The sequence below is a fragment of the Elgaria multicarinata genome, chromosome 9 (genome assembly GCF_023053635.1).
Source record: "Elgaria multicarinata webbii isolate HBS135686 ecotype San Diego chromosome 9, rElgMul1.1.pri, whole genome shotgun sequence".
In the NCBI taxonomy this organism is placed as follows: Eukaryota; Metazoa; Chordata; class Lepidosauria; order Squamata; family Anguidae; genus Elgaria; species Elgaria multicarinata.
Window position 1 is genome coordinate 59,751,929 of NC_086179.1, and position 17,017 is coordinate 59,768,945.

At 42.7% G+C, this 17,017-nt stretch overlaps 1 protein-coding gene across 3 annotated transcripts in view; it reads left to right on the forward strand.

Annotated features, from left to right (window-relative positions):
- The window catches only part of SCAF11 (SR-related CTD associated factor 11), a 39,798-nt gene extending 34,832 nt beyond the window's left edge, over positions 1-4,966 (forward strand). The window contains exons 13-15 of one of the 3 annotated variants that reach the window (XM_063133971.1): positions 114-332; positions 865-984; positions 1,473-4,966. In XM_063133971.1, the coding sequence (XP_062990041.1) occupies positions 114-332; positions 865-984; positions 1,473-1,601 (468 nt within the window). In that variant the 3' untranslated portion in view covers positions 1,602-4,966. The remainder of the gene's footprint in view (positions 1-113; positions 333-864; positions 985-1,472) is intronic. The other 2 variants (XM_063133972.1, XM_063133973.1) reach the window with 2 other exon arrangements.
- The last annotated feature ends 12,051 nt before the right edge of the window (positions 4,967-17,017 follow it).

Below are 17,017 nucleotides of genomic sequence, written 5' to 3' on the forward strand. Positions count from 1 at the left end.
TCATATAAGATACTGCCAAATGCTCAATGCAATTTGGATGGCTGCTTAAAGTTCTAGGCAGCATCTTGCATGTAACTTTTAGCATGCTAACTTCTGATAACTTTTTAAAACAGGCTATTCCTAGTACTTCCCATGTTGCCAACAACATGAGTACAACTCACTTGCCTGCTCCAGCAGCCACCCTGGGAAGCGTGGAAACGTTTCAGGGACCAAGTTCTGGTAATGCAACATCGTCAAGTAACATCAAATCCTCTAATGCCGCTGTAAAATTGGCTGAAAGCAAAGTAAGTGTAACGGTGGAAGCCAGCGCAGATAGCTCGAAGAAAGACCAGGCAAGTTCAAAGCCCAGAGCAATATGCTTAATTCTACAGTGCTAAAGGGGAGAGAGAAAAGTATTTGCCCTAAAAATGGAGAGACTGTCACTGTTCATCACCTTCCCTTTATATCACCTTTTAAGCTAAGCTTCTCAAGAAATCCTAGGACTTTGGGAATCTATTGTGTTGACAATCCTCAAAGAACCCATAGCTTGTTTTAGGGTTATTTGAGGGATTTCTAACTCTTAAACAGCCCCTGCTACCTAGGTTTGCACAACATCACAAGCCACGGCAAGTTGGGTGCCATATAAAATGGTGCTTGCAGTGCCCAGCGTAATGCAAGAGCCCCCACAGGTAAATTAAGCCACGGTGGGCTGTCGTGACATATAAACTGGCCCAATCTTTAGTTGAATAAAACTAAAAGCTGTGTTCTCAATAGGGATTTAAATAATAAAGCTCAATTGACATGTTTGTATTTACGTATTTTAGTGATTTAAAAAAAACCTGTGTCCGTCGTTTCCCAAATAACATACATATTTTAACTTTCTAGAAACTGCTAATTCAGGAAAGAGCTGCCCAAGAAGTGAAACTGGCTATTAAGCCTTTCTATCAAAATAAAGACATTACTAAAGAAGAATATAAAGAGATTGTAAGAAAAGCTGTAGATAAAGTAAGTAATATTCTGTTAATATCAAAACATTTAGCAGTCTGTAGAATATGTCAGACAGGAGTTCCTTATGAGATGAAAGAAGCAGTTATAGCTATTCTTAGTTTACATCATGGTAAGAATTCTTAGCTTACATCATGGTAAGAGTTTGGAGAGTTTGGGCAAATTTGAGCTGTTTCCATCTTGAAGTGTATTTCCTGTGTTGTAGCACAGTAGATTTTCTCACTACCCCTATGCTGAAACCTTTTATACCAAGCCTGCTTTTACTGCACCAAAGGTTGCACCATTTGTGGAGTAAAGGTGACAGGGTATTTGCCCTTTTCGGTCAAGTTTATTCCCCCCCCCCCAAATATGTCTTCTGAACATATTTTTCTTGAGATTGTATGTTTGGGTTGGGTGCAAGTAATTCTTTATTTTTAGATGTGATACATGGTATTGTTGGTCTTGATTAAATAGTATTTTAATGGTTGTCCTTTTAAATTTTTGTTTAGGTTTGTCATAGCAAGAGTGGGGAAGTAAATGCTGCAAAAGTGGCAAATTTGGTAAAAGCTTATGTGGACAAATACAAACATTCACGGAAGAAAAATCCAGAAGAGGCCATTTGTGTGGAAAGGAAATAAGTGTAGACTGAAAATGCCATCAAGATGTCTGCAAAGTGCAATTTTGACATGGACTATTAACTAAAAATAGTGGTTGAAATCTGATTTTGATAAAATTATTTTTCAATATAGTGTATAATGTTTTGTTATAAATAAATATAGATTAATGCTGCAACTTCTTTATCCTTTTGCAAAAGGATATGTAAAGAGAAACTAAAAGGAAAAAAGGAGAGTGCCCCTCTTACTAGTAATATACAGTTGTGTTGAATGCCACATGTACAGCATTTTGGTTCAAACAGTAGTGTGTAGACACAAATGTTTGTCAAAATACAGTGATTTGGACAGATATGTACAATATATGTAAATCAGTCAGGAAAAGATTCAGGGCAGATTTTTCATTGATCCTCCTGCCACTGCCCCCCCCTTTCAAGTATAGTAAAATAATGTGTTTTGCCTCAATTTGCAGGCTTAAAATATGTGTTTCAAAAGCACACTGTGTCTGAGCAGAACAACTCTTCAAATAACACCAAACAGTAAATCTGCAAAAATAAATTGTGTTGCCTAAAATCATGGGTGTAGTATTCCTATTGGAACACCAAATAAAGGCTATGATGCTACTTGTTTTGTGGCTTTTCAGTTCTTGTTTTGAGTTGTTAGATTAAAACCAAGTTTAGTTGTAGATGGTATGGTGCAGGCAACCAAAACTAGCGCTTAATGCTAAACCTAGTTTGGGGAAATGAACTTTGGAGTACTACTGTGAGTTTGAAAGGTATTCTGTGCTTGATTTTTGTATCGGGATCTTAATTGCCTAACTTAAATTTTGTCTGGTATTGTTCAATACAGTACTTTTTTTTTAATCTTCCAACACCTTGAGAGAAACGTTTTGCTCAGTATAACAGGTGAGTTGTGTAAACAATAGCCTTAGTCATATTACCTGTGGCATAGTGTTACCAGTTTTGGTCCAGTGTAAGCAGCTGTATGTATTAGGCATGTGAAGTAAAAGCAGAATACTATGTAACAAGGATTCTATCATGATGAAGGCTGCATAATAGATTGCCAAGCTCATTCCATTATGACCTCACACTAGTATAATGCATGAGGCAGAGTCTTATACAGAATCTTGTATTTGAGTTGATCGTAAGTATTATACAATGGAATACAGTAAAGCTAGTGTAATTACTACATAGGGAATCATGATGCATATTGCAGTTTACTTTCAATGCTTTGGTTGGACTTGTACTGATGCTTCCAGGGCATAGAGAAGTTACCACTAGCTCCTTTTAGAGGTAATGAAAGATTAAGGAAATAAAGGGGCCTTGGTTTAATATTCCTTTGAAACAAAGTGCTATTACAGTGCAATTAATCTTCCCAGTGTTTCATTGCAGTGACTATGATGCATACCATGCTTTGGTATACAGGTTAGTTGCATGTTTAAACAGCTGAAACCAACCATTTAGCCACATGTTCCTGAGAACACTCCCACTGGTGGCAGGCTCCACAGAAGGCCCAAGGCTGATAATGAATCCAGGAATATGGAACACCCCAATGTCAAAATAACTAATTCACTTTATTACTTTGCAGACAGTGAACTGTTTGTATTTTGTGTGTAACTAAAGATAATATTTATCTTCCGGAGTCTTTTTAGTGTGAATACATTTTTTTTTTTACAGTCAAACACTATGTTTAGACTTCTGAAAAAAGTTTGTGTTAGACTAGTAGATATTTTAATGATATTTCAATCTAATTTTAGCCAAAAACTGGCTGGCACTTCTTCAAAAAAATACTGTAGCAAATTACAATGCCAATTCTGTTTAATCGCACCATGTGTATTTATACTTATTATATTCTCCTAGCTATTGAAGTTGAACTTTGGGGTGTGAGTACCTTTACTAGATACAGGTTCAGTGCAGATGTAATATTTCTTGATCTTTGTGGAGCTCAGAATCTGCTTCTCTCTATCTTACCCTCGGACTTGATTCTTCTTCACTTTTCCTTTTTCACTACTAATTATGCTATTATGTCTTCACCAGGTTGAATATGAATCATGGTAATATGCTTTACACTTGAGTTGGAGACTTACCTCTAACCACGATGTCCAGCTATCATTCATGTTCAACTTGGTAACAATAACCAGAGTTAGTGCTGAAGAGGGAAGGGAGGGAGGAATTCAAGCAGGAGACGGGGAAGAGCAGTGCCTGAGGCATTACCAGTCTCAGCACAGTGGTAAAGAGATTCTCCGCACCAAGCCACAGTTGATCCTTCATCATAATGCTCCTGTCAGGAAATCTTTTCCTAAGACAAGCTTAATGGCATGAAGGATTAAGATACTCCTTCTTACATGCGTAGGAAATTTGCTTACTATTTTTGTTACCGCGCTCCTGCATAGTTTTAAAGTGAAACTTCATTGTTTGCAGTCCTAATGAAGAATATTGACTAGTATGCAAGCTCTGTTCACATAAATATTTTAAAACTTCATGCCAAAATAGGCAGTCCTTTTAATGGTGTGTTCAGAAATCCATTGCCCTAGCATGTAGGCATGTAGATCAGAACAGAGTGCACTCATCTCCTGTTGGATTAGGCACTGTGGGCAAAGATGGGCACTGTCTGTTTCACAGTGCACCCGTTGCTGGTTGAAGAACTGAAAGTGTAGCTCTAATCAAAAAGTTGGTGCTGTAAGTGTTGATAAGGCAAGTCACTTGCTGGGGACAGACTGATTACATCTAGCCCTCCCCATCCTTATGTCAATACTGAAATGCTAGTCTTCCTTGCTCAGCACCTAACTATTGTTGTGTGATGTGTGTATTTAACTGGATTGGGCCAGTCTACTCTGCCTTTCTGGAAAAAATTAAGACTTGCTTTTAACATGAATACATGAAGCACGTGCTCTTAAATATGTGGGCATTTATTTGTTACAAGGCTGCAGTCCTGTGCACACCTACACGGGAGTAAGTCCCATTGATTTCATTCAGTGGGGGTGTCTTGAGTTAAGATGCATTGAACCAGCTTGCCAGAGTCAATTCTGTATTTCTGTGGCTATTGACTGAAATTTGTTGATTTCTGGGTGTTGTCATTTTCTAACAGTTTCAGTAATGCAGAAGGAAACCCAACTGATCTAAATTGCTGTGAGAAAAATTATGAATTGGAGCTTTTTAAAATTGTATTGGGGAGAGGGTGTCGGTGCATTGAGCACTCCTTCCAGCCTTTCCATGTGCATGTGGCTTAAATATGTCATAATTTCAAAAATACAAAAAAATCAGGAGTACAGTGGCTGATCTAACTCCAGGCTATGGTGTCTGTAGCATAAGGCTGGAATAAAGTCTACTGAAACAATATTCTAAAGAGTTTTATGTAGTTCAGAATATTTTCTAATAAATTCTTTTAACTAAGCTGGAAGGAGTCTGTCTCTTACTTTTTAATTTGTGCTGGATCAGAAAAGTAAAACAGCAGAGTTTTGCCTTTCATGTACTTTGCAGCCAGTGGCCCATACACCGATTGCTCTCCAAAGTTGGTCACTGGAGACAGAATTCTGGACTGGCCTAGGAATGCTACCCCATTCACAGGCTGTGAATGGAGGCTGGGGGCAGCTATTCTAGGGTAGATGGGAAAAATTCACGGGGAACTGCCATTGGTGTGGTCCTTTTTTCTTAACTATATGGCAGTGTAACGCCTCGTAGGGGTTGCTATTTTTCTCCCAGAATGCCCCAGACACTGTCATTCCTAGAGCATTCTGAGGCGAAATGGCTGCCAAGAGAACTACTGCAGGTGGTGTCACTAGAATACACGTGGGGGATGGAAGGACAAAATGCCATGCCATCAATTGTAAGCCCCCACCCCTAAATTTTTGACACTCCTAATTTCAAGTAAATAAAACACCTCATTTCAAAAAAGCACAAAGTACTTTGGGGCTGGAACTAAGGCAAGTTAGTTGAGTTGAAGTCATGTTGAATTCAATCAGACAGGTTAGTCATTGCTTAAGTCATTGCTTTAATGGCAACGGTCGAACCAACAATCTGAATCCAAGCCTTTGACTTGTCACACTGAGTCTGTCCTTAGATCACTGGTGGGGAAGGTATCCTAATTTGGAATACTGGTGCACATACTAGTACAGGGGGTTGGCATTTGGGGGCACTTGCTGGGGCCCACATCCTAGCAAAGGGACCACTGCTGACTCCCAGAGCCTCCTGGCCCCCTGCTCTTTGCTGTTTTTGCCTGTTCCCTTGCCTTCTCCAAACATGTAAGCAGTGAGCTCTTCTGGACAGTTGTGTTTGAAGGGAGAGGGCAAGTGAATTCACAGCAGTGATGGTGGTGAGGAATAGGCCATTTTGCCCAAGCTCACCCCAAAATAACCCCAAATACTATGTAAGTATACACATTTGGAATACAAATTAGGCTCTATGAAGTTTAGCAACATGGCTACTAAACAGTCTCCACGCACTGGGTGCTTCTAGTTAATATCTACATTTGGGCTGTAATCTATAGCTGTAGGGAGGCAAATTTTACAACTGTTGATACCAAAGATCAATTCTTTTTTTAAAAAAAAAATAAATCCTGGAGGAGAGCTGCACTAACGGTGGTAAAGCACATTTGAAGGTCCTAGGTTTAATCCCAGGCATCTCCAGGTAGGGCAAGTGTGGGAAACATCTGCCCCTCCCAATGTTTTAGCCTACAATTCTTTAGGCAGCACAACAAATGGTGAGGGATGATGGAAGATGCAAGCCAAAAATCAGGATGGCCACAAGTTGCCCACCCCTTAGGTAAGGCATAGGGAATCTCCTGCCTGAATCCCTAAGACAAGCCATGGTGGTCAATATAGATAAACCTCGTCCCACCTGGTGCCCTCCAGAAGCAGCTAGGCTACAGCTCCCATCATCCTGGCCAGCATGACCAATGGCCATGCTGGCTGTGGATGATAGAAGTCATAATCTAACCCATCAGGAGGATGCCAGGTTGGAGAAGCCCTGGTGAGGTGCCGACCAGTGACTTGACTTGGTACAAGGCAGCTTCCTCTGCCTTCCCTGAGTATCCCTTGCATGTTCCCCCACTTTGTCCTCATATTCTGCCTTATGTATAAAATTGACTGCTTGACACAATTTAGATTTTTACGAGTTCAAAGGCAGTTTGTCAAGCTTGAAATGTCTGAAGAATAATGTGTAATTATGTGCAGCAATAAAATGCTTTAGGTATTCTTTGCCTACTCTTCACAACTTTTTTTACTTCCATCATCACACAAAGGTTTATGTTACACTTTGAACTAACAAATATTTTAGTCAGTGCGCTGCCTGAGATTCAGTGTGTGAATTGCTGAGACATCGTATGTGCCATATATAATCTTTGATAAATAGGATGGAGCCTAAAATGTATTATTGAGCTAGATTCGGAAAAATGCAAGTGGAAACCAGTGAAAAGCTTTGCAGTTTATTTTGCACCAGTGTTTTTTGATACATCCTCCACAAATGCATCCTTGTAAAATTATAAACAGAACATGTTTATTTTAAACATTTATTAGGCAAGCATACCCTGTTCTTTAGGATAGAAGTTTATGTATGGTACAGTTTCCCCTTTTGGAAAATAATGGCAATCTATTATTGGAAGATGATGTTTTTAGATTGACTTCAACTGATAAAAAAAAAAAGTTTGCCATCACACTGGTGAATATTCCTTAAGAAATGCTGTGAAAGGGATGCTCATCAGTTCAAGAGTTCTTTGGGAAAAGATTTGGACATTTATTAAAGAGACAGTGTCCTTTCCATTGTGAAAGCATGTTATGTAACAATCACCACTTTTGTCATGCCTGAAATGTTTGACTGAGCAATATTGCCACACGTGTATTGAATTGCCCATACCAAAATTGATGTTTTTGGACTCCTGATTGTGCTGCAGTGATACTCAATAAATTCTGTCACTCCACTGCTTTCTATATTTTGCTTCTTGTTTCTTCTTGGACACTAGATGGGCATCGTTTCCTGTGCTTCTCACATTTCCCCACCCTCTGTAATTCTGCTTTCTTGATATACACAGTCCTATCTGCTTCAGTTACCTGTAGTCTATTGTATGACAGTTCTATATGCCTATCTCTCTCTGTATGACAAGTTTTAGCTTTTTTTGGTCTATTTTAGAACATAATTCTTCCTTTCCCCTGTTAGTTTTCTGTATATCTAAGTTGCTCTATTTTGGACTGCTGTTAATGCCTGGTGTGTCCTAATTTGAAATGATCTTGAAGATTTTTTCCTTATTACTGCCTATGTGCTCTATGTTTCTGGTTATTTTTGGTTATGAAAATAACTGGCTGTGGTTTTTGGGGGGGATTGCTGCGTAGGCTTCTTTTTGCCCCTTTTGTTTATCACCCTTCTGTTTATGGTATATTTATACACTGATTTCTGTGGGCTTCCTTTCTCTATACTGTTTCTACACATGCAATCAGGTTGCACATCCCTTAAAGCAGTGGTGTCACAGCTTGAGAGTACCCTGCATCCCATCCTTCAGGATGCTTTGGCGATGGCCCAATCCTGTTTACAAACAGCTGTAGCTGGAGAAATCAGCCCTATGTCTTGTCATTCATGCTCTAGCAGCCTCCAGGCTACAGCCTCCAAGGGCTGTCCATGAAGACAGCTCAGAAACTTCAGTTGGTCCAGGTTGCAGCTGCCAGGAATCCGGCTAGCCACTTCACTGCTTATCCATTTGTTTATGAGCTCAATTCATAGTTCTGGCTTTGATTTTTAAAGCCCGAAGCTAACTAAATCCCAAGGCTGTCTCAGGAACCACCACCTGGACTCAATGGCCCTTCTAACTCTACGACTCTATGAACCTGCCTGGTCCATTTCAGAGCCATCTAAAGTATGGCAAGTTGGCACAAAGGACGGCCTTCTCAGTTATGTAATAGCCTCCCCATAGAGGTACACCTGATCCCATTACCTTTTACCAGGCAGACAGCAAAATGTTTTATGCCAGCTTGGCCTCTTTCATAGTAACCCTGTTCAGACCACATGCTAAGCCACAGTGGTTAAGCATTTTGAGCTAAAGATAATGCTTTAACATGTCATGTGAACTAGGGATGTGCTCCGCTTCTCCTCAAACCGGAGAAGCAGGAGCGGAGCGGGGGGCTTCGCCTACCCTTAAGGCAGAGGCGAAGTGGATTGGGGGGCCGGTGGAGTGTGGCGAAGAGGATCGAGGTGAAGGCGGATCCTTCACCTCGATCCGGAGCTCCGCCAGAAAGGTAAGTGGGGTTTACCGGGCCCTGCCTCTGTCGCCCATGCGGCGACAGTGGCAGGGCACGGTAAACCACCCCTCCCTCCTCTCCCTTACCTGCGTCCGTCCGCGGTCCATCGGCTTCTTCAATTGAGCCCGTGGCTCTTGCGGCCCAGACTTCCTGGTTGAGCCACGGGCTCAATTGAAGAAGCCGAGGGACCGCGGACGGACGCAGGTAAGGCCCCCCTCCCCTTTGGTCTCTGCAGGTAAGGGAGAGGAGGGAGCGGGCCTTACCTGGCGCCACTCGCCTCCACTGCAGCCCAGACTTCCTGGTTGAGCCACGGGCTCAATTGAAGAAGCTGAGGGACTGCGGACGGATGCAGGTAAGGCCCCCCTCCCCCTTGGTCTCTGCAAGTAAGGGAGAAGAGGGAGGGGGGCCTTACCTGGCGCCACTCCCCTCCACTGCGGAGCTCTGATTCGGAGCCGGAGCTCCGCGGCGAAGAGGAGCAGAATATGGGCGGAGCAGCGCGGAGCCACGGGCTCCGCGGGGCGGGGCGGGGGGTCCATGCACACCCCTAATGTGAACCATTCCTAACCATGATGGCTACATAACCTGTTTAAACACACTCACTAACCATTTGCTGCAAAATGGTTAGTGGCCTAACCATGGCTTAGCATGTTCTTTGAACAGGCCCAGTGTGTTAAACTGCTGGTATTCTAAAAAATTACTGTTCCTTTTATTTTTACATTGTGAGCTGCGTTGAGTAGTTTCTGTAAAGGTGGGATATAAATTACTGTAGTAGTAGCAGCAGCAATTAATACAATACTATTATTTGTATCTTTTTCTGTTTGGCAATACATTGCCTATTAGTTTGTTGTTTATTCGTTCAGTCGTTTCCGACTCTTTGTGACTTCATGGATCAGCCCACGCCAGAGCTTTCTGTCGGCAATTGCCACCTCCAGCTCCCCCAAAGTCAAGTCTGTCACCTCCAGAATATCATCCATCCATCTTGCCCTTGGTCGGCCCCTCTTCCTTTTGCATCAGTCTCTTCTCCAGGGTATCCTGTCTCCTCATTATGTGGCCAAAGTACTTCAGTTTTGCCTTTAATACCATTCCCTCAAGTGAGCAGTCTGGCTTTATTTCCTGGAGTATGGACTGGTTTGATCTTCTTGCAGTCCAAGGCACTCTCAGAATTTTCCTCCAACACCACAGTTCAAAAGCATCTATCTTCCTTTGCTCAGCTTTCCTTATGGTCCAGCTCTCGCAGCCATAGGTTACTACAGGGAATACCATTGCTTTAACTATGCGGACCTTTGTTGTCAGTGTGGTGTCTCTGCTCTTAACTATTTTATCAAGATTTGTCATTGCTCTCCTCCCAAGAAGTAAACGTCTTCTGATTTCCTGGCTGCAGTCAGCGTCTGCAGTAATCTTTGCACCCAGAAATACAAAGTCTATCACTGCCTCCACGTTTTCTCCCTCTATTCGCCAGTTACCAATCAAGCTGGTTGCCATAATCTTGGTTTTTTTGAGGTTTAACTGCAACCCAGCTTTTGCACTTTCTTCTTTCACCTTTGTCATAAGGCTCCTCAGCTCCTCCTCGCTTTCAGCCATTGAAGTGGTGTCATCTGCATATCTGAGATTGTTAATGTTTCTTCCTGCGATTTTAACTCCAGTATTGGATTCGTCAAGCCCAGCACGTCGCATGATGTGTTCTGCATACAAGTTGAATAGATAAGGTGAGAGTATACAGCCCTGCCGTACTCTTTTCCCAATCTTAAACCAGTCCGTTGTTCCGTGGTCTGTTCTTACCGTTGCTACTTGTTCGTTATACAGATTCCTCAGGAGGCAGACAAGATGACTTGGTATCCCCATACCACCAAGAACTTGCCACAGTTTGTTATGTTCCACACAGTCAAAGGCTTTAGAATAGTCAATAAAACAGAAATAGATGTTTTTCTGGAATTCCCTGGCTTTCTCCATTATCCAGCGGATATTGGCAATTTGGTCTCTAGTTCCTCTGCCTTTTCTAAACCCAGCTTGTACATCTGGCAATTCTCGCTCCATGAATTGCTGGAGTCTACCTTGCAGGATCTTGAGCATTACTTTGCTGGCATGTGAAATAAGTGCCACTGTACGATAGTTGGAACATTCTTTAGTGTTTCCCTTTTTTGGTATGGGGATATAAGTTGATTTTTTCCAGTCTGATGGCCATTCTTGTGTTTTCCAAATTTGCTGGCATATGGCATGCATCACCTTGACAGCATCATCTTGCAATATTTTAAACAGTTCAGCTGGGATACCATCGTCTCCTGCTGCCTTATTAGCAATGCTTCTTAAGGCCCATTCGACCTCACTCTTCAGGATGTCTGGCTCTAACTCACTGACCACACCGTCTGAGCTATCCCCGATATTATTATCCTTCCTATACAGATCTTCCGTATATTCTTGCCACCTTTTCTTGATCTCTTCTGTTTCTGTTAGGTCCTTGCCATCTTTGTTTTTGATCATACCCGTTTTTGCCTGGAATTTACCTCCGATATTTCTAATTTTCTGGAAGAGGTCTCTTGTCCTTCCTATTCTATTGTCTTCTTCCACTTCCGCACATTGCTTGTTTAAAAATAATTCCTTATCTCTTCTGGCTAACCTCTGGAATTTTGCATTTAATTGTGCATATCTCCCCCTATCACTGTTGCCTTTTGCTTTCCTTCTTTCTTGGGCTACTTCTAGTGTCTCAGCAGACAGCCATCTTGCCTTCTTGGTTTTCTTTTTCTTTGGGACGTTTTTTGTTGCCACCTCTTGGACAATGTTGCGAACTTCTGTCCATAGTTCTTCCGGGACCCTATCTACTAAATCTAGTCCCTTAAATCTATTCTTCACTTCCACTGCATATTCTTTAGGAATATTAGTGAGCTCATATCTAACTGATCTGTGGGTCTTCCCTATTCTCTTTAGTTTGATTCTAAATTGTGCAATATTGCCTATTAGTACTTTAATCTATTTTAAAGAATGAGTTTTTTCATTCTCTGTCAGTATTGAGCTATTAAACTGAAATTTCAACACTTCTCTTTATCACAATGGTTTTGTGCTGTGTGTGAGTCAACACCTTGTTTTGGTTTTATATCCACTTCTTTCCTGATTTCACTTAGTTGACTCAATGCATTTTCTAAATTGCTAACTCTTCCTTTCCTTCAACATAGGCAATGTTGTCAACAGTTTCCCCCTCACATAAAATTTTTGCACTCAGATTCATATCTTACATTTCTCCTTACTTGTAATTCCTACAATGTTTCTAGCTTTAAACCATTGTTGCCAGCTAAATGTCAATACTTTCATGTTTTTTTTAACTACCTTCTATTCTTGTCTTAGTTCTGTATTTCATCATTATTACAATTTTTGTATTTTATATTTATATTTCTGTGGAATTTTAAAAACTTATTTGTGTAGTACTGCCTGCCTTATTACTTATGCTAGGAAAATGCTGAGAGCTGTGACTTTTCTCTGTTTAAACATGAATAGTATTGTGCCCTTAACTGCTTTATTTTCATTTTCACTCTCAGAAATTGGGCTCAGTTTAAGGGCCCAAGTACATGTTCTATTGAGCACACAGATTGAAAATGTAATGAAGACCTGCCACTTTGTTTCCTTAACAAAAAGCAATTGTGAGCAGTGGTGGTGAATCCAGATCAGGATTGCAGTGGGAGGGAGTTCAGATGACCCTTTACCACCACGCCATTTTCCTTCTAAAAATGGCTTTCCTTGCTGCATCTAGATTCTGGGGAATAGGCCCTAGGGGACTGGTCCTGAGGTGACAGTGAAACTCTGCAAAATGGAATGGGTGGCTTTTCCCAGATTGCTCCTTCTGAGGTTGAGCCAATGGCTGTATCTCAGCAGAGCGAGGTCCAACATTCTCTGCATCTTTTCCAGAAGGCATTGAGAACAACATGGCCTGATACCCAAAAGGATGCGTAGGTCTTGAGTAGGTTGAAGCTTAAGAGACATGAGTCACCCACTGGTGATTCTTCTTTTTCACTTTCCCTACTTGAGAGGTATGGCCCTCATATTCTTAGCCTTCCTAATGTCTAAGTTACCCCAGGAGTAGATGGCATCGGGAGGTCCTGAGCACACCTCATGATGCTACAGCTGTGACGGTCGAAGAGAAACTGAGTGGGAAGGTGAGTGCCACCATATGGGCATGAACAGTGGGAGTGGGGCTTGTTACGTAAAACTCTTCAGTTCTACTGTGTTCCAAATAAGGCTCTGTGAAGGTGCAGAACCCACAAGAGCAACATGTGGACCACAAAGAAACAGCATAAGTTTATGGGTTACTATCACCATGTACATGCTGCCAAAAATAGTGTTATGCCAGTTGTCACCCCAAGCTGTAACTGTTAACAAAGCACAACTTCCTGTGTGAACTGAAACTACCATAAAGAGTTTCCCTATTCCAGAAGGGAATTCAATGTCAATGGTGACTGGTACTTTGCGGTACGGTGCATCTGTGCAAATCTGCTCTGGTAGAACTCTTGTAATATTTCGTTTGCCATGGAGTGATTTCTCCAGCTGTAAGTTAGGCCTCAATATGTATCTCATCACCTCTTCTATTGTGTGATTACTAGGGATGTGCTCCGCTCCGATTAGGAGCGTAGAAGCAGTAGCGGATTGGCCTGCTCCGCCTTACCCAGAGGCGGAGTAGGAGCGGACCGCGGACCCCCTAGAAGCAAGGCGAAGAGAAGCGACCATTTTTCGGAGCTCCGAGTTCAGTCGGAGCGCTCCGGTCGCCATCTTGAAAACATTTCGCCATAGGATTGCATTGCGGCAAATAATCGCGCATAACTACGTTGTTTTTGAAGCTATCGTTCTGGAAATTCTTGTGCACAGAGAGTCGTGGATGGGGGTCATTTTGAGACCACTCTCACCTCTCTGCGTGCTGTGGTTCACGTGCAATATTTTTTTAAAAATCGGGTCAACCGCGGGGCTCAAACTGCGTTTCGGCTTTTCGCCCATAGGATTGCATTGAGGGAAAGAATCGGGGATAACTGGGGGGGGGTTTAAGCTATCGTTCTGAAAATTCTTGTGCACAGAGAGTCGTGGATGGGGGTCATTTTGAGACCACTCTCAACTTTCTGCGTGCTGTGGTTCACGTGCAATATTTTTTTAAAAATCGGGTTAACCGCAGGGCTCAAACGGCGTTTCGGCTTTTCGCCCATAGGATTGCATTGAGGGAAAGAATCGGGGATAACTGGGGGGGGGTTTAAGCTATCGTTCTGAAAATTCTTGTGCACAGAGAGTCGTGGATGGGGGTCATTTTGAGACCACTCTCAACTTTCTGCGTGCTGTGGTTCACGTGCAATATTTTTTTAAAAATCGGGGTTTGGGTTTTTTTTTTTTATTATTATTATTTTTTTGGAAGCGATGACAGGCACATTCAACTCCCAATCCTGATGAGAATTCATCTCCTCAGAAAGCATCCTCCTCCAATCCCAGCGTTGGAGGGGGGACTAAGGCAGACCCACCCTGAGAACTTTCTGTTTTGTGTCTCTTTGTGGGTTGGCGTTCGTGGAGGGAACACTTACTTAGCTAGTGCTCCTGCTTTGGAGATAGATTAATTTAATATAGGTTTAGTTTGGCGCGTGTGTGTGTTTGTTTGCTTCTTTCTGACTTGTAGCTTAGTTTGCCCTGTGTTTTCCCCTTACTTTGATTTAATATAAACTTTATTTTTGAATTTTGGAGTGTGTGGTTGGGTTGGTTGCCCCCCCCTTCCCTGTATTAAAGCCTGACTGTTCTGCTTTTGTGAAAGCTTTCTTTTGAAAGCATACACACACTTTTTGTCCCATTTCCCTACATTTATATTCTTAAACATATTTTATTATATTCTTTCACATAGTCCATTAGTATATATTCTCATACATATTATATTAGTATTCATATTTTGTTCTTCTTATAGTAGTGGTTGGTTCTTTTTCCCCCTCCCCTCTCTTAAATCCTGATTGTGTTTCCTTCTATCTTCTATATACCAAATATACCAAAAAAATTGGATTCTCTTTTTCTTCTCTGTGTAACTTCGACGGAGTGGGCTGCTTTTGTCAAGTTCAACAGGCAGCCACAGATTGAGCATTTTGGGGAAAGCATACGCACACCATTTCCCTATTCTTAAACATATTATTATTATATTCTTTGACATAGTCTTAGTAGTCTATTAGTATACATTCTCATACATATTAGTAGTAGTATTCATATTTTGTTCTTCTTATAGTAGTGGTTGTCCCATTTCTTGTCCCATTTCCCTACATTTATTAGTAATATTCTAAAACATATTATTATATTCTTGTAGATATTCTTAGTAGTATATTCTCATACATATTAGTAGTAGTATATTTTATTGTTCTTGTCCCATTTCCCTACATTTAAACATATTATATTCTTCTTATACATATTCTTAGTAGTACCTTATACATAGTATTAGTAGTATTAATATTTTGTTAGTCATCATGAAAAGAGAAAGCAGGCGTGCTGAAAGCAGCAAGGCTCAGTCTGCCAGCAGGGCTTCCTCTCCTCCTGTGAAACTCAAACGGGCAACTCCTTGGCTGACTGCTCCAAAACAGAAGCAGGACAAGCAGCAGGCAGAGCCACTCTCTTCTGCAACTTGTGCCCGGCGTTCTCTTTTTGAGGGTGGGAATGGGAAAAGTGCCCGTTTGCAAGAGGCACGTGGCAGCAGTGCCATTAGAGGAGGAGGAGTATCCCCAACTCCTTCATTCTCCTTTCAGCCCACGAGCCCGCTGATGGACCTAGACGAGGTCCTCAGCACAGTGGAGGGGGGGGAGGAGGAGGAGGCGGTGGGCCTCCAGGATGTGGGGGCTGAGGAGGAGCAGCAGCAGGCCGAGGCTCTCTCCCCAGTCTCATCCCACACCCCTGTTTCTGTGGCAACACCAGAGAGCTCAGGCGGGCAATTGGTGGTGTCACCACAGAAACGAAAGACAAGCATCGTGTGGGACCACTTTGAGTTGGGAGCGGATCCCCGCTTTGCTGTCTGTCGCCACTGCAAACTCAGCCTAAGCAGGGGTTCATCGACAGGGCATTATGGAACCAGCAGCATGAAGATGCATCTTCATAGGCAGCACCAGGCGATCTTGCTGGGGAAAGAGGCGGGCAAGGCGACTGGTTCCAGGGGAAAGCCGAAGGCTGCTGCTGGCACTGCCACTCTAAGCTCTCCATCTCCCATCCCCACAAGGGTTAGGCAGGCAACCCTGCAGGACATGGGGTGGGGGAAGTATTGACCCACAAGATGGCGTTTTCCAATGCCCACCCAGGGTGCTACTGTGTTGGGGCATCTGCCGGGACTGACTCCTCCCCAATACTAGATCTATGACATGTCACTCTGCCTGCCCCTCTGCTAGCCTGTCCTCCTCGGTGACCGACTCGCTGGGATGGTTTGCGTTTGCAATGCGTGACTAACTGCAATGCTGGCTTAGAAACCAGCCATCACTTCCTTGTGCCCCCAGAAATGCCCGCAGCCTGCCTGCCTGCCTGCCCGCCTCCCCCGGGGTGCTGCTGTGGTGGGGCATCTGCCAGGACTGACTCCTCGCCTACTCTGCCTGCCTCTCTGCCCGCCTGGTGCCTGGTTTGCTCCCAATCGTCCTCCTCTGTGCCCCTCAAGGCGTAACTGCTGGCTTAGAAAGAAACAACCAGCCATCTTTGCCTCACTTTGCGCCCACTTATGGGTTGGTTTGCTATGCGTTAGTGCTCAAGCCATCCTTGCGGCACTACAATGCATGCTGCCTGCCTGCTTTCCATTGATGGTGCTATATAAATAAATAATAATAATAATAATAATTCTCCCCTTCCCGCCTTGCAGCGATGGTGTATGTGTCTTGCTTTGACTCAGGGGAGAAGTCCTTCCTGCGCTCACTTAGACTTTATCAAATTCAATAATCCCTTTTTCAAATGTGCCAGAAGATTTAGGGTTATCTCGTGGCATGTTGGGATTGCCTTGGAACTGGCCCCATTGAGCTGTCTGCAATTGCAACTTTAAATCCCTGACATACTGGAGTGTTCAAATTTCAAAAGTTCCCCTAACATCAGGGGATGATGGGATTGCCTTGAAACTTGGTGTCCATGGGGACACATGGGTAAGCTGTCATGGGACCAAAGGATAGGTTTCTAACGTGCAAATTGACGTAGTTGTAGAATGGGACTTGATTTGGGGTGAGTTAAAAAGTTTAAGCCGCGCCAAAAATCAGGGGATGATGGGATT